Consider the following 24,730-nt stretch of genomic DNA (forward strand, 5'->3'; position numbering starts at 1 on the left):
GTGCTGCTGTCAAGGTGTTCTTACTGGTGTGTACCCACTACCCAGCTCTACCCTAGCAATTGCTAGCTACATCATATTTTCCCAACATTTGGTACATGTGGGGCAAAAGGGGGTAGGTGGAGTGTGTTTCCAAGGTGGTGCCCTCTAGTATTGGTAGAAATGATGTAGACATGCCCTTAGACAATTTTGGAAATCCTAGTTTCTTTAGAAGTCAATGGCATTTAGGCCCAAAGACACTGAAATTAAGTAGTTTTGGAAACCTTGTTTTCTCATTTAACCAAGAGATTATCAAACAGCATAATACAGAAAAATTTTCATCCCAGTTTCACTTTTTGAGGACATTTTGACTGATCACTGATTCCTTGAGTCACCTAGACCTGATATATTCACCACTTACTGAGAATGATTTATTTGCCTGGGCCTGACTGAGTTACCTGGAACTGCTGTAATTATTCAGAACCCATTGGCTTGCCTGAGGCTCGAGCAGAGCAAGCTCACTGACACACCTCATGTTGCGTAAGGTGAATCTAGTCACTTGTTCAGAACTCGTTGACTGGCCTGAACTTAACTGAGTAATCTGGATCTGGTTCACTTATTGAGAACCCATAATATTGTTTGGACCTGACAAAGCCATCTGGAATTGGGTGACTTACCTCTCACCTCACTGCTAATCAGTCCCTTGAAGAATGCCTTACATTCAAAAGCTTGTCTCACTTTATCCCAACCATGCAGTTAGACCAATCAAAGATTTCACCCACAAAAATCCTTGCCCCTTGCATAATTCCTGTACCATCACAGCTACAACATCACCCTAGTGCTATTCATTCCTTGATTTACCTGGACTTGAACTTAGTCTTTCTTGTCCTAGAAGTCATTTCCAAGCTTCGCTGTCTCTCTTCCTTTTGCTCCTCCTCTCTCTGATGAAACAAAGTTCGAGTTTCCATGTTGAATGTTCACAGTAGAAGTTACCTACCAGAATAGATTCAAACACACAGTGACACTGACTTTCAAATGAAACATCTCAAATGGTTCAGCAAAATCTTTCATCTGAACATCCAGTGAGCATCTCTTGACTTCAGTGGTCATCATATCAGGCTCTTGGCACATCATTTCCATGACTGTAATGTGCAGGTGTGGGAGCCACGCGCACAAACTGGACCTGGAGTCTGCGTGAAAAGAAAAACTAGAAACAAAGCAGTAAACATAGAGAATATCTTTGGGAATGGTAATGTTACTAAACTGACATCATATGTTTTGATGCAGAAATTGATGGGTGAGATTCCTGGGCCTGTATTATGCAGGTCAGACTAGATGCTCATAGTGGTCCCTTCAGGCTTCAAAGTCTATGAAATAATGTAGTTTCCTGTAATCAGCTCTTGGTGGAAAATGAAAATGAAAGAGAAGAGGATCCTTCTGGGTAACTTGCAAACCTTTTGTTGAAACTGTAGAAAAATAACAGGCAGCTGGTTTCTAAGATCCTGATCTAATACTAAATAAAGCTGCAGGAGTCTTTCCACCGATTTCAGTGAATATTGGATCAGACCCCAAAGTAGCTTGTAGAAGAACACCATGGTCTTAATTAGTATGAAGGCTAGTTAAGGCGGAAATGGTACAGCAGAGGGCAAAGATAAGGTACAATGGGCTGGATAGATAACCTGAAACACTGGGGACAGTATTAGACTATAAACAGAGTTCTGCATTTCAATAGTGGAATTTACTATTTAAAACAGATCGATATGCAGTATTTCATTAAAAAAAATCCTAACTTTCCCATGTCATAGTTTTAATTATTCCTCTAGAATTGCAATCTGTTGGATGATAAGGAATACTCATTGGTAGTCTCAGATGAACAGACTGCTGAGGATCTAACAAGGCCATCTGCTTGGCTAATAACCATCCTTCATTATGTTTGGGTGGAGAAGGACTGATGCTGCTGTTGTGACCAGACCAGCAGGAAGAGATGGCAAGGGAAGGTGATTGATCACACCTGCTGTATCAGGAGGCATTTGAAAATGTGACCAGCAGGTGTGGGTAAGCAGGAATGATAGAAGAGTAAAGGAAGAGAGGAGACGAAAGCAAAGCTTGTCCATTTCTCCATCCCTAAATCTGTCCTGAATCAGCATCATTGTTTTCTGAGCTAATTTCCCTCTGCCTGTAGGCTGAGATGTACTGTGAGACCAGTTAGTGTAGTGCTCATGAACACACTAGCTATAGTGAACCGACAAGTTTGTATTGTCCATGTTTGGGAATCACCTTGGGCCCACAGCACTCAAAAGAAATCCTCTATTCAGCAAGCATTTCCAATGGCCTCTGCATACCGTACTCCAGACTTCTGCTGCCTCTCTGCAGATTTCTGGTCTCTAGAGTTAAGCCACTTTTTAAAGTTACAGTTCCCAGTATGTCACCATAACTATAAAGGTAATTCTTTATTTAGGCCATTGGGTACAGCCTGATTGCCAAGGTAGTTCTCCCCAGTGCTCGAAAGGTGGCTTGAGAAGCTTTCAGAGAATCTGGACTTGGTTAGAGATTTAAGCTTTTATTCAATAAACTGTTGAATTTTCACTCTGTGACCAAAGAAACATCCCTTCCTTATTCTTTTTCCAGAAGTGGAAATAGTAAACAATGTGGGTACTAGCCCCCATCCATTTCCTCCCTTTGCTGCCAGAAAAGCTAAGCTATCTCTGCAGCTCCTCCTCCAAGGATGAGCAGTGTGCTGATTTTAGGCACTGACTAGATACTTGGGGGATTAAGCAAATACGATTTAAAAAGTGTATCTATCCTTATCTCATTCCACCCTACAGCCTTCCCAGATACCCAGCTCATAAACCCTAAATATTACTGATTTTCTGGCTTCTAAGCGCCTTGGTACTTTTTTGAAAATAAGATTTAAGCTCTTTGGAAAATGTTACCTTTTTGAAAACTATTCGTGCCTTTGAACTTGTCATTGTCTCATATCAAATGAAGATTTTTTCCCCTAACTTTAGATTGTGCTTTAATTTTATTCCATTTCTAATTCTAAAAGGTATTTTGTTGAAAGAATGATGTTACTGCTATAATTATATTGTTTAATCTAGTCTTTAAACATTACTATATGTAGTAAGCTTAAAATAGCTCAGTTGAAACCTTCTTGTAGTGAATACAAAAATATCCCAACATGCAGAGTGAGCTTTAGAATTATCATAGCAATAACCCATCGATAGAGCCCAGCTTTGGAAGGGGGTTCCCTTTATAGCACAAGCACAAGCAGAAGAAAATCAAACAAAACAGATTTGAAAATAATACCCCTATGCCCTTATAAAATACTGTTTCCTGTACACTATCGTCTAAACTATTTAGTAGTTTTTGGAGTAATTCTAAACTATATTCTTTTTCAGGTGAAGATGACTATCAGGCATCAGATTTGTGTTTCCAAATTCTACACCTAAATATCCACTTTCCTTTTTTTACAGTTTGTTTTTCATGTGATAGCTTTGAACTAGCTCTCAATGCTCTGTAATCTAAAACTGTCTTAGAGAAACAGAGCTGTAGTCCATTAAGACAATATCAGTTATTATTACTGCTATTTCTTTCCAGTCCAAATGTAGATATTGCTAAATAGATCAATTAAAAATGAATGCAGGGGGAAAGATTTCACAAAGAAAAAGCTGAAAATATTATCAGCTCTTTCAAGATACAGAAAAGAAGTATGAGTTATCTCTGAGAAACAATTCAAGTAAAACAATAGCTGCTTGTGCTGATGCTACTTTAAAAGCCTTAGAAAATCTTGTATATAAGACAGTCTACTTACTGACAAGCTAGACCAGTTCCGAGAAGTCTTCAGTGAGGGTGCCTGTCCTCAAGAAAGATAAAGGACAAAGGCACGTTTTCTTTTCTCTGTTGATGACATTAAAAATGACTGTCCCCAGAAGAATGTGCCCCATGGTTAAGTGCCCACCCCGGAACCTTAAATATAGCACTGTACCGTGTCACTGCAATGACAATGGGGAAAACCATGCATGGCTTACAATATTGAAGCCGTTTATTGCTGCGGCAGCTAATCAGAGAATCTTTTTTAGGTTCACAAATTAATACTGTGGCCAAAACAATCTGAAAGGGACAGGTGCTTCCAGATCTTGGGCATCAGACTGTAGTGTTATCTAGTGCTCCTTCAGGGCAGTATTTCACAAAGCCTCCAGAAATGAAATGTAAATGTTTTCATCTCCTCTTGGGATTTCCCTCGTGTTATCTGCAGTTGCTAAATTACACAGTGAAACTCATTTTGACATCTCTTTAGTGAATGCCAGTCTCCAGCCTGTTGGTGTCAGTGGATAATTGGATCAGGAGCTGACAGCAGCTCTGTGCTTTGATTGGCTTAAAGCTGTCTCCACTTGTGGGATACATTACAGAGTTCATTAGTCTGATTCTGAGATAATGCGATACTTTTACCATTATAGGAAAATTGAAGTCTGACCCATCCACAGGAGACCAGCTGATCTATTTGCCTGCCTGTCCAGTATAAGAGCGATGTATATAGCAAGCTCTCTAGCAGAAAGTTGATTTTACTTTTACTTAAAATACTGGTGTCAGCAGTCTGGATAAGTTCATGCCAGCATTGTGACGGGTTCCTGATGCATTCTGCTGTCTCTGACCCTGGGACAGAAAAGGGGGTGTATGTCTGGGAGTGGATAGTATAAGGGCAACTTAACTAAGGTGGCGTTCTGTACCCCTTTGGTAATCTAGGTGGCAGTTCTTAGTTGTCTAGGTGACCTCTTTAGCACTTCTGTACAGGTAGGATTTTTATTTCCCTAGCAGCACAAACACATATATGGGTGTGCATAAACTGAGCGTGTCAAAGTAACCATTGACTGGGTACATACATGGCTATGTATGCACAAATAGACATGTACTTGTGTCTAAGAGCTGAAAATGTAGATGGCTGGGAACCATGACTAACTATTAGACTGAAGAGGAGGAAAGACCTCCTATACTGCAGTACTAACAGCTGAACATGTAGGGTGCTTGCCTGGAAAGCTGGAGATATAAGCAAGTAATGCCTGACGTCAGAGTGGTGGGTACAGAAGCTCTGGGAAATCAGAGATGCAGACACACACTCCATTTGGGCATGAGGGGACTAGATTTTGGGTCTCTGGCTTCCCAGGTAAGTGCCTTAACCACTCAACTGTTGAGCTAAAATACTGGAGTGTCCCTGTCCCCTATTTGCTTCCAGGAATTGCACTTGGGAACACACATAGGTAACTGTCCATGCATGCAAGGTTACATGTCCAAGAAAGAGAATCCCTGCCAGGTGTTTCTCTGCTGAATCCAGTTGTCATGATATTGAGGGGATGCATGTAGCAGCCAGAGTGAATGTTGGCACTCTTGAGAAAACAAAGATCTGCACAAACTATTCTCGTCTCTCTTGGAAATCACTTTCTCATTTTGCCAATATACAAATGAACATGCCCAGTTCAAATGTTCGGATCCCAGAAAGACTGGAAGCACCTCTCAGCATCAGGCTGCAGGTACTATGCAAGCTTTCTAAATAGAGTTCTTCCACTCTTCTCATCTGAGCTCCTCTGAAGCAACTCCTTTTTTTCTCCTGGTTCCTCCTGAGTAACCACTGAAAGTAATGACCTTTAGTGCACACAAAGCAGAACTAAGATACAGACTATTTCATCAGAGTTCCCAGGCTTATAAAGATGCCAAGGCATAACTCTTCTCTCAGTTCTGCTTCCTTTCAAACTGTATAGCTTTCCATCTGTGGTTTTAAAGAAGCTTCCCCAAGATGCTACTTAAATAAACCTGAGTGGAACATTTCTCCATGTAAGTTATTTTCAAATATGAGAGGCAAAGCTTTTACTGGACCAACTATATAGTTAGGAAAGATGTGAGACAAGCTTTTGGGTACAAGGTGCCCTTCCTTAGGTCTGGGATGGAAGCGGATACAGCCTAAGCTAAATACCTGGTGAAACAATGACTTGTTTAACTGTTATGTGTTGTAGCTGTGATGGTGCAGGGACTAGATAAGATACAATAGCCAAGATGGCCCAAGGAATGTGTGAGAAGCTAAACAGAAGGAGTTGATTTTCCTGGTATTTAGTTTGGGCTATATCTGTTCCTTGCCCAGATCTGAGGAAGGGCCAACATCTCTTCCAATTCTATAGCTGGTTCAGCAAAAGACAGTACCAAACCGACTTTGCTTTTTGCATATTCCTTGGACCATCCTGGCTATAACACCCCAACCATGTTTTCAAATGTAACATCTCTAAGTGATAAATCAAAGAGTGACCATACAAGAGAAACTCAATCCACATCATGTATGCATTTCAGTCTGCTTCACTGACAGTCCACTGTGAGCTATATCCAGGATGGCTGGCACTGGGAGTGGCTGGCTATGTGGCAGCTTCTTACATTTAGCTGAGCAAACCAAGAATGTAATACTTTCCGACAGAGTTACTGTGAACACCTGCCACTGTGATATCACCAAGACAAGGGGGACTGCAATATTCATCTGTCACCGGCAGGACATCCAGCTAAGAATAAGTGAAGTCTTTTTTCCAAGGAAGCTACAATTATTTTATTGTCTAATTCAAAACTCTCTTATCTGTAAAGGCCAAGGTAAATGTGAAACCATCTCCAGTTTGTTAACTAGAGCTTGCTTGTATTAGAAGACCTCTGAAACTATGTTGAAACTACTCTGTTTGTCTGGGGTTGTCTTTGCACAGAAGGGAGCGAACAGACCTAGGTAACTGGCGCTTTACCCAGATGTTTTTCCATGGCAGATTTTGTAACAACCAAAGCTATTAATCTATCTAGAAGAGAAAAAAGAAGAAATATGGGAAAGCCATTTTGTAAATGGAGACAGGGAGTGAGAAGAGGATTTTACAATACACCTTTACGAAGACTAAATAGGTCAAAGAGCCCTTCCAGCCCCTCCTAAAGGGTATAATTTCAAAAGAACACTTCCCTTTAAGTTAATAAGGTGAGTCAGCAGAAAAGCATGTTGGCATGTACTTAGCACGTCAGAGCCTAAAAGATGTTCTTTGTCATAATGTACCGAGTAAGCTGTAAGCAGAGCAGGGGCTGGTGTGAAACAGTCCTCTTTGTACGATCCGATGCAAAGATCCTTTCTGTTGACCTCAGTGGACTGTAGCTCAGATTCCTATCCGTTACCATTTAATTGGGCCCTATTCTGCCAGGATGGATAACAGAGGGGAAAAGGATGGATGTGGAGCTGGATGCTAGCTTGAACTGAAGGCCCTGCCCACCCCCAGGTTTCCTGTGTAACTTTGGCCCAGTCATGTAGAACGATATCCTTGAAGGTATTTAGTAGGTCTCTGATGTTGCAGAGATCACAGTCCCTTGCTGGCTCCTCTCTGCATCTTTCAGCAGCAAAATCCATTCTAAGAATCTGTCCCTAAAGTTTGGAAAACAAGGATAGTAGCACTACCCTACCTGCCAAGGGCTTTGCAAGGCTTAGTCCATTATAGACGGTGAGGTGGTCAGCTATTATAGCAGCAGGAGACATGGAAGTACCCAAGACAGACAGCAGAGGGATGTGAAAAGCCTATACATGCTGCATTTCTCAACAGCATCTTCTGAATACTCTCACTGAGGCCTCCTTCTCTCCTGTGTCATCGTGCTGACCCTGTGCCTGGCATTTTGTTTCACAACACTGGCCAGAATGACGACATTGGTATTTGATTGTTCCCTGAGCATCTCTGCTCAGAAAGCTCCTGACACACGATACCCAGCCTTCAGGCCACGCTGAAAACAGGAGCCAACATCACTGGTTTGAAATGCAGACTCTGCTGGTGGGGAACATTACCTCTTGGATCTTGGCCTTTCCATGGAAACATCACATTCACATGCCGCAAGGCTGGGGGTGCCAAGACTTGGGGTCCGCCAACCAGCTCCAGCTGCGTTGTTATGGAAACAACATTGGGCATGAGCTCCAGGATATTGAGTGGCATTAGCAAAGGCAGCACAATGGAAACGTCTTCTGCGGCTGATAGCCAGGCTGCGCTCACGATCGTTGCCTTCACTCCCCTCCTGCCATCGCTCTGGTGCTCACGTCCATCATTTATTTGCACCGTTGCTGCATAGTGGGATAGTGTCACGATGACAATCCAGCTAGCTTAGGCACTGACCTGTGACAACTGATGCGCCTCTCAGCTGAGGGGTTGCTAAGGGCATTGGCCTGGCCCCTGAGCCCGTCATCTGCTTTTGACGTTCTTGCTCCAAGTGCCGCCAGCTTTTCAGCGTGTCACTGTTGCTTTTAGTTGTTCAGTAGAGCTTTTGGGTGGAGGGCTGGAGTAGAGAAGGGCTTTGCTAGTGTTTGCCTGGCCCCATTCTGCTTCCTGTTCCTGCTTTGAATGACCACTGGCCACTCTCTTCTGAGCCCCTCTTCTGGATTAAATCTGGTTTTGCCTTTTCTCTTCAGAGCTACTCTCACACAGTATGGGCAACATAGTAACACCCTCTTAGGGTGATACTATACTTCCAAGTGAAATGAGTTTTTCTGGGTCAAATCCTAGTGATTTTACTCCAGTAAAACTTCCTTTGAGTTTAGAAAAGACTTGGGCCGGAGAGGGGGCAGGAGCTCAGGATATGATCCAAGTGAGATCTGGTCTCAGTCTTGACCAGAGCTGCTGTTCAGGGCATCCTAAGAAGTGCAGCTTCCATTCAATCTCAGATTTCACTGCATCTGAGCCCACTGCCCCCCTTCCTCCCTTTTTCAAATGCCCTTGTTGCCATCATAAACACTGGTAATCCCCAGGGTTAGCATCGAATTGCAAAATCCCACTGAGTTAAGTGGAATTTCACTTTTGATCTCAGCTCCCTCTGGGCTGAGAAAACAGAAACTTGCACCCATGACACAGACTGGCCTCTTCCCCCTGATTGAGCCTTTCATCTACTGTGATAATTCAGTGAGCAAGCCCCCTGGGACCCAAAGAAAGGATTTGCTTACTTCTATAAAAATGATCACATTTCTTCATTAAACTGATCAGCATCAGGATTCAAATGACTTTCCCCTCAGACTTCTTAAAAACACAAGTCAAGTTCCCTTGTCTCCCACTTGAAAAATAATTATTCTCTGTTTTGAAAAAGGGTCTTCTGTGTGTCCTACAGGGCAAGTGAAATTTCCCATTTAGTTTGCTTCTGGCAAGGAGCAAATCCTAGGCTTCTGCAGGCCTCAGGTACAGAACACCTCCGGTTTACTTCCTTCGCTGCGGTTTGTTTTAAGTGAGAAAAGCTGCTGGATTGAGGCCCTTGATGTTACCAGCATCGGGTTGGTGATCCTCAAGCACCATCTTTGCTAGACCAGACGTTAAGTGGCGATGCCTGATTCTGAGCTCCCAAAACGAGTGCTCTAGTCCCAGCTTACTGATGGCCTGAGATCTCTTGGTGGCCAGAGGAAACGCTACAAGGACACATTGAAGGCATACATCAAAAAAAGGATGCCAACATCAAGAGTTAGGAGGAGCTGGCTACCAACTGACCCCAGCAGGGAAGAAATCATGGAAGAAGGAAAAAAAGAGGAATCCCTGCCTTCCCCCCCTGCAGAAAAACCTGCAACTTCTGCAGATGGATCTGTGGCTCAAAGATTGGGCTCTTAAATCACCCATCAATGAGCTGTGGCAGCGATCATCCTCAAATCAAGGGCTTGCCACCAACAACAGACCAGGAGCTGCCTATGCATTGCAGGGATTTGGACAGCCAGCACACTATGTATTTACCTGCCACGGCCCAGGGGTTGTATTGCGCTTGGCTGTTTTAAGGATTATGGAGGCCCTGGGCAGTGTGTTAATTAATCATGTGGCAGATATCACAGGGATTGTGCCTGAGTATGCGGCTTTGGACTCATCTGTGTGCTTGTCTTGTGGTTCCCTCTTCATTTTGCACCCTTCAGTGTCTGTGCTCACCCTGCTAAAGGGTCTAGTGGCCCCTTCAAGCTGGGGTACCAGGGTCTTGGTTCCCTGAGCCTGTGGCTTAACATGACACTTATGTTAACTCTGCCTAGGTGTTTCCAGTTTGAGTCTTATCGCATGAAACCCTTCCCATTTGTGGTTTTTAGAACTGTAACTATTGCACACACCAGGTGATAACGCAGCAGTCATAAAATGAAGATAAGACCATCTTGGCTTATTATGAAAATTAGTAATCTTCATTTACTTGATAAAAGGAACAAAACATAAAAACTGTTTATATTGTACAAGAGAGGTACAAGTGCAGTGCAGTATCATTCTAGCTTCAGTTCTTAATGCTACTGATTATTAGCTCCTCACTTCATTTCCCAGGCCAGTGAGAAGTGCAAGGAAACACAACAGGAAAAATCTACTGAAAGAAAACGCTGGCTGGAGATAAGGAGTTGCATTGTACACAGACTAATTGGAGTATCCTCTTGCAAATGTTTATGTAGGAGTGTTGATCGAAACAGTTGCAACAAACCAGCAGTACAGCAGCAGCAGCCGTCCCTGTGACGCCTCCTTTCTTTAGTTGGTCTTCACTGGTCAGTCCTCATTTAAGGCACAAACGTTGAACTTGGAGAATATACACCAGATAATTAAGTCACTTCTACAGGTTCAGGAGGGAGGACGATGTGCTAGGTATTAAACTGATGTTACGCTGACCCTAGCCAAGTGTACCTTGGACTAGCCATTGTTTATGTGAGGTTGCACAAGGTGCTCTGGTCAATCCCCCTTGGACAGTAGCCATCTGCACGCTCTAAAACTGTTATGTCCCTTATCAGCATCTGAGAAAATGATGGCGCATGAGAGCCCATCTGAACAAGGCTTGTTTTGAGCCTTGCACTCCTTTACATCTGAATCTCCCCAAGGTTTGGGCATATGTAGATCTGGGGCTTGGTGCTGAAAGACAGGACTTAACTCTGCAAAGTGGATTCTGCTCCAAACTCCCCTCATTTTTTGAGACTGCTGAGTCTGGGGTTGGAGTTTCAGCCCTGTTGTGGGTTTTAAAGTGGGCTGAATTTGAATCTGGAAATGTCTAAAAAATACAGAGGTATTATTAAAGTGCAAACATAATGGAGAGTTCCTGGAAGCCATGACATTAAAGAAACATATGCCTATAATAGCATAATAATGAGCACGCTGTGGAAACTTGGTGACAGATTCATGCTGACCGGTGCCCGACTCCACAGCTATATTTATTTCAGTGGCACTGTGTGCAGAAGAAGACACTACTATCGTAAATAAGGTTGGCAGGATCTAACTCTTAGATATATCATTCATCACTTTGCTAATACACCAGTGTGTTTTCATCCAGTGCACGCTCCCACTGTAGCTTTAAATCCAAGTCTCTGAAGAACATAGTGAGGGACATGTCACTGTCCTGGGCTGAGCCAGGGGCCTGAGTTGCAGTGCTGCCTGACTGCTTTGCTCTGCTTAGCGCACATGTTGTCGGAAAGCCTGGGGGCGGCAGTTTGTCTTCTGAATGTGACAATGAATCTAACAGCATCTTGCGCGGTGTGCTGTCTTCTCCAGGGAGATCGTCACAGGTACCAACCGAAAGGTGAAAGGGTGAGGGTAAAGGCAACAGAGATCCAGTTTCTGGGACAGAGTTTGTGTCCAGTGTCATGGAGGACAGTAACGGCAGCAGCTCCACAGTCTGCTGTCTGTAACCTCCTCCTCCTTCCAGCAAAGACAAAGGGAGCTGAGGCGCATACAGCTCAGCTGCCTCCCTGTTCATCTGGAACTGAAGCTGCTGGGCTTGCCCTGTGCTTCCCAGCAAGAATGCTGGTTCCTTTATATCATTGCTCTCCCATAACGTTTTCTCCACCAGCTCTGGGCTCTTCTCCCTGTACGTTTCTTGAGACGATGTTCTGCTTGGAGTCTGGAGTATAAATTTGCCACAGACAAACCTCTCAGGGGAAACATCCTTCGCTGTCTGGTTTGTGTCTTCAAGGCAGACCCCATAGGTCAGGGCCAGAGGTTTGTTCTTTGCTTTACATGGTAAGCTGTCCTCGGTTACTCCCTTGGAAGGAAAATCCCTGGCCCAGTCAGGCAGCTGAGCGATGGGCTGGGATGCTGACATTTTGGCTTGCTGTTGATAGGCAGTTTCTGGTGAACCAAATGAATGTGGCTGCTCCAGACACTGGCTAATGCTTGGTAATGGCACATCTGAGGTGAGCAAAGCAGGTTTGCATGAAGTATGCTCCACTGTGAGTGCGAGAGGCTGGAAGGGTGGAATCCCTTTGAAATCCTGTAGCAAGACAGATATTAAATCAGTTGCATTGAGCCTGTGAATGTTCAGGGGTTGCTTTATATTGGAGCAAAATCCCTTTGAAAAAATGTTAATAGGACCTTGTGATCTGCTTTGCTGGATCCGATCCACAGACCCAGTAGCTCTGGGATCCTACCTCTCACAGCGACGCTTCACTAGAGGGCAAGCATCCTGCTTCACAGTGAGGAACAACTGCACAATCCTGGATGTGAAGGAGAAAATTCTTTCCTTTCCGCTTCAACCCCAGAACGTGGAGCTGGAGTGCCCTGCAGGACTACCAGTGCAGGACTACTAGCTTACCATACAGGACTACCAGTACTGCTCTGGGCTAGGGCTAGGGAAGTGGGCCAAGGATTTCAAAAGTGACTAGTGGCTAGTGATTTGGGGTGCCTTCATTTTGAGCTCCACAACTTGCTATATCATTAACGGTGCCCAATTTTCAGAAAGTAGTGAGCACCCATTTTTCCTAAAATCAAGTCTGTTTAAATTCTGGCCAGTCAGGCACCCAGAGTCAGTAGGGGCTTTTGAAAATTCTGGTTATAAAGACACATGAAAATGGAAACCCTGATTTTTGAAATCTTCGGGCAGCTTACCTCAAAGCCTGCCTTCTTCTCAGAAAAATAAACCTGCTTCCTTAGCTTTCTAGCCTAACTCAGATTTTTCAGACCTGCTAACATCTGTGTTACCCTAGTAGTCTGCATTTCTCCATGACAGAAAGAGAAATCTTTTCTGTGTAGGCTCACCAGACTGCCTTGCCATGGGAGACTAACAAATGCCTCATACAGTTACTTCTGCTATACAGTTATCTTCCTCAGTTGGTGATGTCATTATTCTATTAAGCATTTTAGGGATTTACTGCCATGGCTTAAGGGCACTTACCAAAGACTTTGGCTGTGCAGTACGTCGTTTCACATATATATACATCACATAACATGTTGCAGCAAACAGCATTCCAGCAGCGAATATAAGTGATCCAAAACAGTAGAGCAGCCAGGTATTATCTGGTCAGTGGGGAAAAAGAAGTCCACAACATCTAATTCCAGAGACATAGACTGGAAATAATTTATTGGCAATCTAGCCCAATAGGATTCTTACGTTTAGAACTCTTAAGACTTAATTGTGCCGTTAAACACTAGACTCCCTATTATTGCTAATTATGACCAAAACTTCCTGTTCGTTTCTCAGGAGCTGCCAAGAATAACCGATTGCTCTCTTTTTTAAAACTCAGTTGCAACATCTCCTCTAGACTGAACATGCCCATCACTCCACAGCCACCTCTTATTGCCCCAAGTGAAAGTACATTTTAAAAACAAAACCATGAATCATTTACTAGTGGGTACTTTGGAATACAGTTCAGAGAATAACAGCCATAATCTGGTTGCTCATGTTCATGTGCCCCTGATAAGCAGCAATCAAGGAAGTGAAACTCTTTGTATCTCATTCACCAAAGTCAAAAGTCTTAAAAATACAGTCCAGAAGATTTATGAGGCTGATGAGAAACAAGGAGCTAAAACTGTCGTTTGGTAATGGAGCAAAGAGACATACAGGTATATAAATTAGACCAACTAATAAACAACTCTGGCAGAGAATTAGAACGTTAACCAATGCTCCCTACCAATTATTACTTAGTATGAAAACTTTACTTAAATAAGAGGGTGTCCTGTGAACACCACATCTGTCCACCCATTACAATCACCTCCACTCCTATTTATGTTCACATGGATGATCTTCTTTCCCTGGAGTGTCCCCAAGTCTACTCCGGTCATGACTTACATACAAGAGTAACAGCAGGGAAATATTTAATTTATTTTAGCTTCTTTCATGGCCAGTTTGACAGTCCGAAGGGAAATGAGGAGATAGGTCAGCACCATGGACCCATTTACTGCTCTTTGGGCCAATAGCTAGTGCTATACAGGCCTGCAGTGTTCCTCTGACCACAGCTGTAGAATCACTGGCCTTGTACTTCTTGAAGCCAATAGGATCAGGGTCATGATCACTATCGACCTCTTTTCCTTTTCCTTACAACTCAGCTTGTGCAACCTTTGCCCAGGCCAATAGGAATCAGTATTAAGGTACTGGACCCACAGGTATGTGGTCCTGAAAGACTCACAGAGCTAGATTCTAAGCTGGGAAAGTCAATATAGTCCCAATGACTGTAGTGGAACTATACCAGTTTACACCAGCAGAAAATCTTGCCCATAATGTGTACTTGATATCTCAGTGGAACCTGTAATTCAGAGGCGCAGACTTCGTAGCCTAACCTGGCAGCGTTCTAGCCTCAAACACTTGGGATTTGCTCTTTTTCTCCAAGTGCTGGATATATATTGTCCCATTATATCCGGTGTCTGGTTCCAAGTGGGAAACTTCAAATTCTTTGTTGCATTCAGTCTTTGTCCACTGCTTAAAGAAAAAGAGGAAAAAAAGGAAAGCAAGGTTTGTATTTTAGAGAGGCTAAATTATAAAACTACCTCGATTTGAATTGCCAAATTCAACATGCATCTCATAACTTTATAAATGCAATCCTTACCAGACTCATTTACCAATAACTCCTAAATTTAGAACCACCCGGTATTTTATTTCATGATTTAACTGTTCACTTTTTGCATTTCACTTCCTGGAGGCAATGAAACCAGAGCACAGTTTCACATTTTGGCTCTCATGTGGAAGCCCGGAAGTTGGGCTTGGGTTGCTGACACTTGAAAGGAATAATGACAGATCTGATCTCTTCTTTGAAAATTCTTTTGTTTATCAGAAACCCCATTCACCATGCATTGATTTTGATGTCTTATCCATGCTAGGTTTTACCAAAGCCAAAAGTTAGTAGTCATGATTTACCTCTTGTTGGGTGCTTTGGCTGAAAATTGTCACATGGTACTCAACAGCTCTATAGATGTCCTCAACAGTTAGCTGGTGGTCATCTTCATCTTGGAGTGATATGCAGGGAGGCTGAATGAGAAACTTTATGGATCGAACATTAGGAATATACTTCACCTCTGGTGCCCCAATATTAGCTAGAAATGATAAAGTAGGAAAAGTAATTTAATGAGATTGAAGGTGATGAGTTACTGGCACATCTGTTTGGTGAATATCACTATTTCTGGCTAAAATGTTGTACCATCTAGATCTGTCAGATGGACTTGAGACCCCTGTGTGGCTTTCACACTTTGGCCTATATAACTAACTCCTAAACAAGCCATGCCTGTGGCTCTGTCCCACAAAGGAGTTTGACTGCATTTTATGCTTATGGTTAATGAAGTGCAGGTGTTACACCCAACAGTTAGGTTTAATTCAGCTCATGACCATATAATTTAAAAGCAGCCTGCATTGGCTCCTTGATACCACAAGCCTTAAAAAGTCAAGTGAATGACCTTGATATATAGTATAAATTCATCTGTGTTGTGCTTTGGTGAAAGGAATATTTTAATACTTAAGGCTATCATGTGGCTCTTTTATAGTGTGTTTGTGGAAGGCTCTCAGTCTTCTTCCCAAGCACTGTGTTCAAATGCCTCCATGAACCAGACATAGTTATCATTCTCCCAGTGTTAGGAAAAGGAGAACTGAAGTACGGAGACACTGAGGCACTTGCCCAAGGTTAAACTGCACATCAGTGACAGAGATGCACTCTGGGGTTTGGCACTTGAAGCATGCAGCATGTCTGGCTGCTGATCCTAACCACCAAAAGCTCTGTTATCTCACAGCCTCCAGGGACAGATCACTGGCTGCTTGTAGGCTCCCCGTCAAGCCCATCTTTGTTGTCCCTCACATTTCCTGTCTCCCAGCTGTTCCCAAACTTTCTGGGTATGCAACCCCAATCCTAGGTTTGCAGCCACATTTTGTGGTGCAAGCCTGATTTTTCCAGTAGCATTTCAGGACCCATTTGGGACTGTGATCTCTAGTGTGGGAACCACTGCTTTATTCCTTCAGAGCAGGCCACAAATGTCTTTTCTCCAGCATCACTTTGGCTACAAACTTCAGGGTAGGCCTTAGCACCTTCTCATCCTCCCAGCCCCCTCCTCCCCCCACCTCCAGCAGCACAGTCCCTTTCAGAGTTGAAAAGCTGGCAATCCTGTTCCTGTGGACGAATCTGGGCTTGCAACACTGATGTCATTGCAGATGGCAGCAGGATGGAGCCTGCAAGCACCCATGGATTCCACAGAGCCACTTACTATGCTCTTCGGGTTTAAATCTCTGGGAGCAGACCCAGTCCGAGGAGTAGCCATTCGGCGCCACGGCCTGCACCCTGGCGTAGTAGCGCTCAGTGAAGTTTTCCGTCTCATGCGTGAGGTTACAAAAGGGCTGTGAGATGTTCTGGCACTCGGTTTTGTTAAGCCATTTTTTCTCCCCATACCTTAGAGAAGACAAAGTGAATGCTTTCAATCTGCCAGACTGAGGCACAGAAAGGAAATGACTCACCCCAAAGTCAGTAGCCAGTCCAGGACCCAGGTGACACAGATTCCAGACTCAAAGTGGTTTTGAGCCATCTAGGAATGAATCAGTATGCATACTTGGGGCATAATTTCTGGGTCTTTTAAAAGTCCTTTTTTCAGATTCTGATGAGAGCCAGGAACTTTTCTTACATCTTCTACCAACACTGGTGCATTTACAAATCACCAGTAACACAGCGGCACAGGTAGTTCACATACTCCATTGGGGCAAAGGTATTGAACTAGGTATCATTTTTCAAACTGAATACTTCAGTCACCAAAAATTGCAGTTGCATTACACTGAAACTCTTTGCTATCGGTGCTGGCTTGGGCCAAGAGTTAAAAGAGTTAAAAAAAAAAAAAAAAAGGAAAATAAGTTTTTGCAGCAAGTAAAGTGCTTTTTAAGAACAGGTTGCTTCCACATTTTTAAATGAAACAATTTGGCATTTCATTCATCATATTTCCAGATTAATTTTAGCTACATTTAATTTTAAAATAAAGGGCTAAAAACGCCTGAAAAAGATTCTTTCATCTGCACCAAAATAACATTGTCTTGGTTTTCACTTTAGTGAGACAAGCCAGAGAAAAAAGTTTCAGACTGATCTGCAAATAAATGTCTTTCTTTGATCTGTCTGTGTTTCAGAAACAGAACAAAAACCCTTATTGTTCCCTTAGCCATACAATGACCTTAAGCACTGTACAGGTCTCACTGGATGTTTGCAGTCTGCCCAGGACACAGCTGGACCCCAATTATATGCCCACAAGCACAGGCAGCTGGTTTGCTAGGTTCTGGTAATCCATGAATCATTTCAGACTCAGGCTTTTTGGATGTCTGTCCCTAGTTTTCAGATCCTTCATAGCTCCAGCTGCCTCTGCTCTTGGGATGGCAGACCTGAGATGTAACCCAAAGTAAAGCAGCTGTAGTTCTCAGAACCCAGGGGTTGCGGTTTTTCTGCATACGGGGCAGTGACATTAGCAAAGGAGCAGTGTGTGGTTCTCATCCCAGAATATGGGCAGGTGGGAGATTGTTTTGGGGTGCTTAAAGCAAAGGATGACAAGGTTCTTTGGGTGAATCTGATATCTTTTATTAGACCAACTAAATAGTTGGAGAACAATTTTTAGGGAAGCTTTCTGGTTCTATAACCCTTTATCAGACTAAGGAAGTTTCAGCAGTTGATGTGTGCTCTTCCTGGATGGAATGAAAAGCAAAGGATGGCTCTAGCTAGCAGGAACCAACACCCTCCTGGCGCCTCTGCATAATCCCACCAGGCCCAGATCCTAAGATTGTCATTTGTTCAAGGCAGACTTATCTTACTGCTCAGTTCCCTCTGAACAAAAGGCAGTAGTGCCTTTCCCTCCTCCTCCTGATCCAAGGGCAGCTGTTCCAGCCCCCTGCTGCTTTTGCATTGATTGTTATAATTAAAGAACAGCTGGGTACTAAAAACTTAATGAGCTGCCCTTTACTTCTCATGCCTGATTATGGAAGCTGCATGAGTTCTGCGCGCAGAAGGTGTTGCTTGCTGTTACAAGCCTGCAGTGGAGGGTAGCCTGGGAGCCAGGACTCATGTGCCCTGTTTCTAATTTTTCCCCAAATTATCATGTTGAAATGTTCTGTTGCCATTTGTGCAAAATGCAGAGAAGCCACTGGAGAGGATGCAGAGGAGCCACTTGGGTCCTGTGAATCCTAGGGACTCTCATGGTTTGTGGGAAGCAACATATGACCTTTGAAGGAGTCTTTGTGTCAAAGAATCACTTTGCCTGGCAATTTTTTGCTAGCTCTGTTAGGCCAAAGGAGTCTCCCACCCTGGGCTGGAGAAGGCACGGCATATCCAGTTACAGCGGGACAGAAACACAAGCTCTTCTCTGGGAGCAGAAAGCAGGCTCGCAGGAAAACTGACAATAATGCAAAGTCTGTGCGCGCGCAGCTGGGGTAGAATTATTTGCCGTGTTTCAAATCTGGCTCTCAAACATCCCTCCTGAGTGCATTGTTAAACCCTTCTGGGGGTTGACAGGCAGAAGATACGTGCCCATTAGGATTGGCTGAAAAAGGACCACACAATTTCATGAAGCTAAGTTTCCGGGTATTGCTGAAATCATGCTTTTGCCCAGGTTTTCCAACTGTCTCCCCTCCTGAACAATGTTTTACTTGTTACAGTCCATTCCTTATCTCTGTAGCTCAAATCACTTGTTAAAGGCAGGTCACCAGTATTATTTGCATTTTACCAATAAGGGGTAACTGGGATACAGAGAGAAGGGTCCAGGTGAGTGGCAGAACAGGGACTGGGACTGGCTGCTAGCTTCCAGCCCATCCCCATTCTCAGCTGGGCCATACTTTTGTCTCCAGAGCAGCTTAGCGACTTTTCTTAACATACGGCAAGGGTGGGCAAAATGTGGCCAGGAGGCCAGCTGTGGCCTGCAGGGCCCCTAAAAAGTTTAGAAAATTAATATTTATCTGCCCTGGGCTGCCTGTCACACAGCCCTCAGTGGGTTGCCAAAACTCAGTAAGTGGCCCTCCGCCCAAAATAATTGCCCATCCCTGACATAATGTCACCTGTCAGCTGAGACGAACTCCAAGACCCTGTTCTTTTGCTTAGGTTCTGTTCCATACAGCCATTTTGGTGGCAGCAAAGCAAGCAGCAATTAGCAGTCAAGCCTGCTTTTCTAGCTTAGGCCTTTTTTCTCAGGAAGTATTGGTCTCACAACCTATTCAAACAAGTCACCAAGGAAGACACAAACCCTACGTACTGTTTATACTGGACATTGTACACTGTGCCTGGAGGTATCTCGCCTTCAGTTTCCCACTTCAGGATGTTCTCGAAGTTTGTAGAATAAAACTCTGCATTTCTGAGAAGCAGAAGTGGTAATCTCTCTGCAGTCAGACAGCCTAGGGGAACAAAGGAGCTATTACTACAATGCAGGATCCATGCCACAACCCAGGGGCTTCCAGCTTTGACATGGGCTTCAAAGGCTGTCCCAGGCATGGATGCAGTATGTATCAGTGAGTTAATAAGTGAGGACTAGAGATTTTCTTGCTTACACTAACTGGAAGTGAGCTGAGCATCAGGGGTTTGGCTCTGGATCAGCATTAGGCCAGGGTAGAGGCCAATGAACTTCGCGTGCTGAGAGGAGCATGGATTGTCTATAATGCTGAATACAGGATGATTTTATAGAGCGTGTTACTCAGAGGAATCACTGAATAGCCTGAAAATGGACTCTGGCCTGGGAGTGTCTGCATGAAGGCAGCTAATTCGCTGCCCAGGTGTATTCTGGTGACTTCCCTGGGCTCAGAGATTTCTCCAGCCTAGGCTTCGCAGCCATGGAAGTCAGTTCTCCCCGGTGAACGGGCTCAGAAAAGTTGGCTCTGCCTCTGCGCATCAACCAGGAAGAACGCTGGCACGAGCCTCTGGGCTTTGAACAGTGCTTTGAGACAAATGTTTCCATGCCTTTTGGCTCCTGTCTTGGGGCCACTCTCCTGCAAACATACAATGCAAAGTTTTCCTTCGGCTTATTTGTTCCTCCTGAGATTCTGGAATGCAGTCAGTTTTGCTGATTTTGGCCCTTGCATTTGTCTGTCTTCCCCAGAGATGCATCACTTACACAGTATGCCTCCACAGGTCCCCTAGATGTAGTGGCCTGTGTTTTCAAAAGTAGTTGGTGATTTTGGGTCCCAAAACCTGGGACATTTTCGAGAGGCCTAATTTTCAGAGGGCACGTATTCAGCACATGCTGAAACTCAGGCTTCTTTAAAACCTCTAAAGTTTGGCACCCAAAAATCCCTACTCATCTTTTAAAACTTAGTCTTGTACTTTTTAAAATTGGTCTGTTACAGGCACCTCCTAAAAAAAAGGAGAGCATTTTGGATGGAGAAGTTTTCTTTGAAATCTGAAGCAGATCACTGTTTTTTGTTTTGTGTTCCCAATACCATTTTAATTTCTTTCCCATCCAACTACGCAGAAGTAGCCAGAATATATTCCAAACCATTCCTAAATTTGGGGGGTTGTTTTTAGAGTTAGAATAGGGCTGAAAGCCAGTCTTAGCTCTGCAAGGCAACATTTTCAAAAGCAGCCAGTAAGCCCAGGCGTCTCCGTTCCAGACACTCAGTGTGCCCTCAGTTTGCAGAACTGTTGATCACCCAGAGCCTCCCCCCACCCAGTTCAACTGCACTGGGGGCTCTCTGCATGTGTGAAAAAATTAGGCCATCAGAATTGGTGAGTGCTTTGGAACTATTTGGCCTAAATAAACCCCTGCACGGCTGTCGATTTGGCGGTAAACCCATTTTATAGATGAGGAAACTGAGGCTCAGGGGAAGTTTCTGGCTGGCCAAACATCACAGCGAGTTTGTGGCAGAGCCGGGATTAACACACAACAGTTCCTGCCTCCTGTCTCATGCCTAACCCCCAGCTGCCTCTGTGTCAGTAGGGTTCTGCCCGCGTAAACACCACTGCATGTGTGAAGCGAAGCCAGGCACAAGGTCTGGATCCAGCGCTCAGTCCTGATAGCCAGGTTATATGGGTTTGGGCACATTGCTGTCATATCACCAAGGGCATGAAAGGTGTGGTTCCATGGAAAGGAGGTGGCCGGCAAACAGAAATGTCTCTAAGACGCAGCCAAAGCAACAAAGAAACATACTCACAGTGCATGATAAGGAAGTGGAGCTGGCCTCAGACCAAGCAAATTCTGCCCTGACTGGCGCTGCCATTCAGCCCCATGCCAAGTGTGTCAGCAGCGTCTAGCACAACGATCCTGGCTAGGGCACTGCTGTATCACAAAGCTGCGGTAACATGGGTATTGGAGGAGCCCATGTGGGCAGGGTTCAGTCCCAAATGTTCCCCGGTCTGAAAGGCTCGTCTGCCCCTAGCGTTTTCTCTTGCCCCTTTCCCTGCATTTCCCTGCTTTCCTGGGCTCAGATCTAAAGCCTAATGAAATCAGTTGCTTTCTTTCATTGACTTTGACCGGCTTGGGATCGAGCCCACGGGAGCTCCGGAAGGTAGGGATCAAGGCGTCTGTTTATGAATCCATACAGCACGGGACACTCCAGGGGCCCCGTGGAAATAACTACCTAGCAAATAACCCTGTTTGCAGAGAGCATAAAAAGCAGTCTGGAGAGGAGCTAACTATCTGTGTCTCGTTCCAAGTGAGTCAAGCGACTGCCACCTGTCCTGTGGGACCCAGCCTTGCTCGGCTAATCCTGCTACAGCAGAACGATCAAGGTTAATAAAGCCTCTGGTTGAAAAGAAGCAAAAGCCAGTACTTACCCAACAGGGAGCATATAGTCCAAAAGATCAGAGCCTTCTTCATGAATAACTCTGCAAGCTGGAACGCGAGCTCGGGCAGTGGTTCCCCAGCCCAGGTGAAGCACTTCTGAAGGATACAGACTTCTTGCTGCTTTGAGTCTGGTCTGTGCTGGTTGCCCCCTAACAGGCTGCAGAACTACTGGCCTGTCTGTATTCACATTTGAGCTAGCTCACCATGCCAACTCCGCTTTTGTGCGCCTCTCTGTGCGTGCGCAGGTGTTGTGGGTGAGAGGAGGCAGTTGAGCTCCCAAATGCCTTTCGCCCACTGGGTACACACACCTCAGTGCAAAGGTGCTGGAGCTGGCGGGCTAATAGATCCTCAGGTTTCTGAACTAGCGCCAGCAGCCTGTTCCCTGGTAAGGAACTTCCTGCCTAGAAATCATCGCCAGCCTTTCCCACTTCTGAACCTTGCCTTTCTGGTCTGGTGACTCTGCTCTCTCATACTTTAACACATGAAACCTGTGTGTGCGCATGTGTGGAATTGTATAACCATTGCAGACAATGCTCCTTGTTCGTCAAGAAGCACCTCTGCGGGCTTCCTTAAACCACAAGTCACCCACGCTCCCAATTCATAAGCTCTGACACCGTTTTAGCCAACGTACATGCTGAGCCCGTGGCCCTCCTGGTTGGAATCTGAACTACAGCAGTGTGTCTTGGCCTCTATATTAATGGTTAGTCTTTAAGGTGCTTCCCTGCCCTGCCTTCTGCATCAGTGGTGCTCAGCCTTTTGGCGTTGAGGGCCCGATGAGTAGCGTAGTCTCTGTCTAACCTGAAAGACTCTAACCCTGGGAAAGTTCACAGGCATAGTCTGTGTGTGGGAGCTCCCCTGTCACTGCACATCAATTCTAAGGGGACCATTGCTCTTAGTCCTATCTCCTGCAGCCACCAAGAATAGTCCACATCCATCAGCTTCATAACCATCCTTCAGGTATTAGAAGACCATTATCAAATCCCACCTCAGTCTTCTCTTCTCCAGACTAAACAATCCTAGTTCTTTCAGCTTTTCCTAGTAATTTTGGTTGCTCTCTGCTGGACTCTTTCTAATTTGTCCACCTCTTTCTTGAAATGCAGGGCCCAAAACTGGGCATAGAGCTCTAGGTGAGGCCTCACCAGTGATGAACAGAGTAGGAGAATCGCTTCCTTTGACTTGCAAGTCACATTCCTGTTCATACAACCCAGTATGCTCTTGGCTTTTTTGCAACGAGAGCACATTCTTGGCTCATATTCAGATTATAAACTACTGTGACCCTCAGATCTTTTATTTGTGCAGCACTGTAGCCTAGCCTGCTGTTCCCTAGTCTGTATTTGTGCTTGCAGTTGTTCTTATTAAATATTGTTTAGTCGATTTTGGACCCTTTCTCCAGTCTGCCCAGGTCGTTCTGAAGTCGAGCCTTACCCCCCCGCCCCCCGTGTCTGGAATTCCACCCAACTTGATGTCATTTGCAAATTTGTTAAAAGTGTGCTCAGGCTAATCCTCCAAACCATTAATGGCAATATTAATCAATACTGGGCCCAGGACAGGCCCCTGGGGAATCCCAGTTGATACCTCCTTCCATGTTGACTACTAGTTCAGTATGATGATCCAACCAGTTGTGTATTCACCTTGCAGTCTTCTAGCTAGTCTGTATTTCCTTAGCTTCCCAATGACGAATTCATGGTGGCTGTTCCTGATCACCTCGTTCTCCCCCAGGTGCTTAGAAACAGATTGTCTGAGGACCTGCTATGTGATCTTTCCTGTTGTCAAGGTCCAACTGACTGGTCAGTAATTCCCCAGGTCCTCCTCCTTCCCTTTCTTAAAGATGAGCACTACACTTGCCCTGTTCTTGTCATCTGTGGCCTCACGTGACAACCATGAGTTTCCATGAGTAAGATGCAAGCTGTGGCCCATGGCCAGGCAGTGCCCCTGCTGCACTGAAAATCTTCTGCATCTCTCTTATCTCACTGTGCCATCAGGTTCATTAAACAAGACCCATCTATTCATCAGCACAGCATGTCTCATCAGATAGGGCCTTTGTTAAGGTGTCCCCTGGCTGAAGCCTGCAAAACTGTTTCCATCTTTCTTCCCCTCAGAATTCCTGTTACCAGCCTATGTTGACAGCTGCTTATCACTGGTCCTGACACTTATTAGTACATGGATGAAGGTGATTGCACTAATTCTCTGTGATTCTGTCATCATCTGAAAGGCTTTGAGAATACCACCTACTTTGCTTATTTCTACCCCCATTCCTGCCCTCTCACAATAGGTTTCTCTTCAGGTAGACAAAGCCAGATCTGTTTAAAAGTATTTAGGTGTCTAACAGTGCAGAGATGTGAGTTGTGGGGTTCTCTAAAAGTGTGCCTAATTCACACTCTCGGGTATCCAGGTTGTAGCTGTATTGGTCTAGAGAAAGAAGCAATCAGGACTCATGGTAGAGGTGATAGCTTTTATTAGACCAACTAGATCTTTGCAAAAAAAAAAATTCTTTATTTGCAAGCTTTCAGGCACAAACAGCCTTCTTCTGGCATCGGAGAAAAGATTGTAAAAGTTCTCCTGGGTAGAAATGAAAGTTCATATTTCGTAGGTGAGGTGAAGGTGTAGTAAAATCTCCTGTTTGGAACAGTTCATTTTAGATGCAGATTGGATTCAGACAAAAGTTGGCATAAGCTGTTTACCTTGAAGTTGCTCGGTGGTAAGCAGGATGTAGTCGTATTTCCTTCTGGTTGTGGTGTTTCATGTTTGGCAGAGGAGTAAACAGATGGAAGGCTGTCCTGGGCAGGCACCACAGGGCTCAGCGACGCGTGTGTGCATCG

The 24,730-nt window shown here is 44.5% G+C and overlaps 2 protein-coding genes across 4 annotated transcripts in view; both read right to left on the reverse strand.

Annotated features, from left to right (window-relative positions):
* The window catches only part of MYOM3 (myomesin 3), a 40,896-nt gene extending 39,933 nt beyond the window's left edge, over positions 1 to 963 (reverse strand). The window contains exon 1 of the mRNA XM_019547605.1: positions 838 to 963. Coding sequence (XP_019403150.1) covers positions 838 to 944 — 107 coding nt within the window. The 5' untranslated portion in view covers positions 945 to 963. The remainder of the gene's footprint in view (positions 1 to 837) is intronic.
* A 9,166-nt stretch (positions 964 to 10,129) lies between these two features.
* IL22RA1 (interleukin 22 receptor subunit alpha 1) lies at positions 10,130 to 22,369 on the reverse strand. 3 transcript variants are annotated; one of them, XM_019547608.1, is made up of 7 exons: positions 21,902 to 22,369; positions 19,392 to 19,530; positions 16,389 to 16,570; positions 15,058 to 15,233; positions 14,484 to 14,622; positions 13,102 to 13,223; positions 10,130 to 12,201 (listed from the first exon to the last, which is right to left on the reverse strand). In XM_019547608.1, exons 1-7 carry the CDS (start codon positions 21,942 to 21,944, stop codon positions 11,239 to 11,241), a joined length of 1,764 nt encoding a protein of 587 aa, XP_019403153.1. In that variant the 5' UTR covers positions 21,945 to 22,369; the 3' UTR covers positions 10,130 to 11,238. The 3 variants fall into 3 exon arrangements, with proteins under 3 accessions (XP_019403153.1, XP_019403152.1, XP_019403154.1); XM_019547607.1 differs by having other exon boundaries at positions 16,389 to 16,564; positions 19,386 to 19,530; XM_019547609.1 differs by lacking the exons at positions 19,392 to 19,530; positions 21,902 to 22,369 and adding an exon at positions 17,996 to 18,286.
* Between the last annotated feature and the right edge of the window lie 2,361 nt (positions 22,370 to 24,730).

The sequence above is a fragment of the Crocodylus porosus genome, unplaced genomic scaffold (genome assembly GCF_001723895.1).
Source record: "Crocodylus porosus isolate Cpor-Errol unplaced genomic scaffold, CroPor_comp1, whole genome shotgun sequence".
Classification (NCBI taxonomy): domain Eukaryota; kingdom Metazoa; phylum Chordata; order Crocodylia; family Crocodylidae; genus Crocodylus; species Crocodylus porosus.

Coding starts and splice junctions, on each gene's coding strand:
- IL22RA1 (XM_019547608.1), bottom strand. CDS start 21,944: ATGAAGAAGGCTCTGATCTTTTGGACTATATGCTCCCTGTTGG. Junction 19,531..21,901: donor GACTATATGCTCCCTGTTGG/GTAAGTACTGGC, acceptor TTGTTCCCCTAG/GCTGTCTGACTGCAGAGAGA. Junction 15,234..16,388: donor ATTTAAACCCGAAGAGCATA/GTAAGTGGCTCT, acceptor TATCATTTCTAG/CTAATATTGGGGCACCAGAG.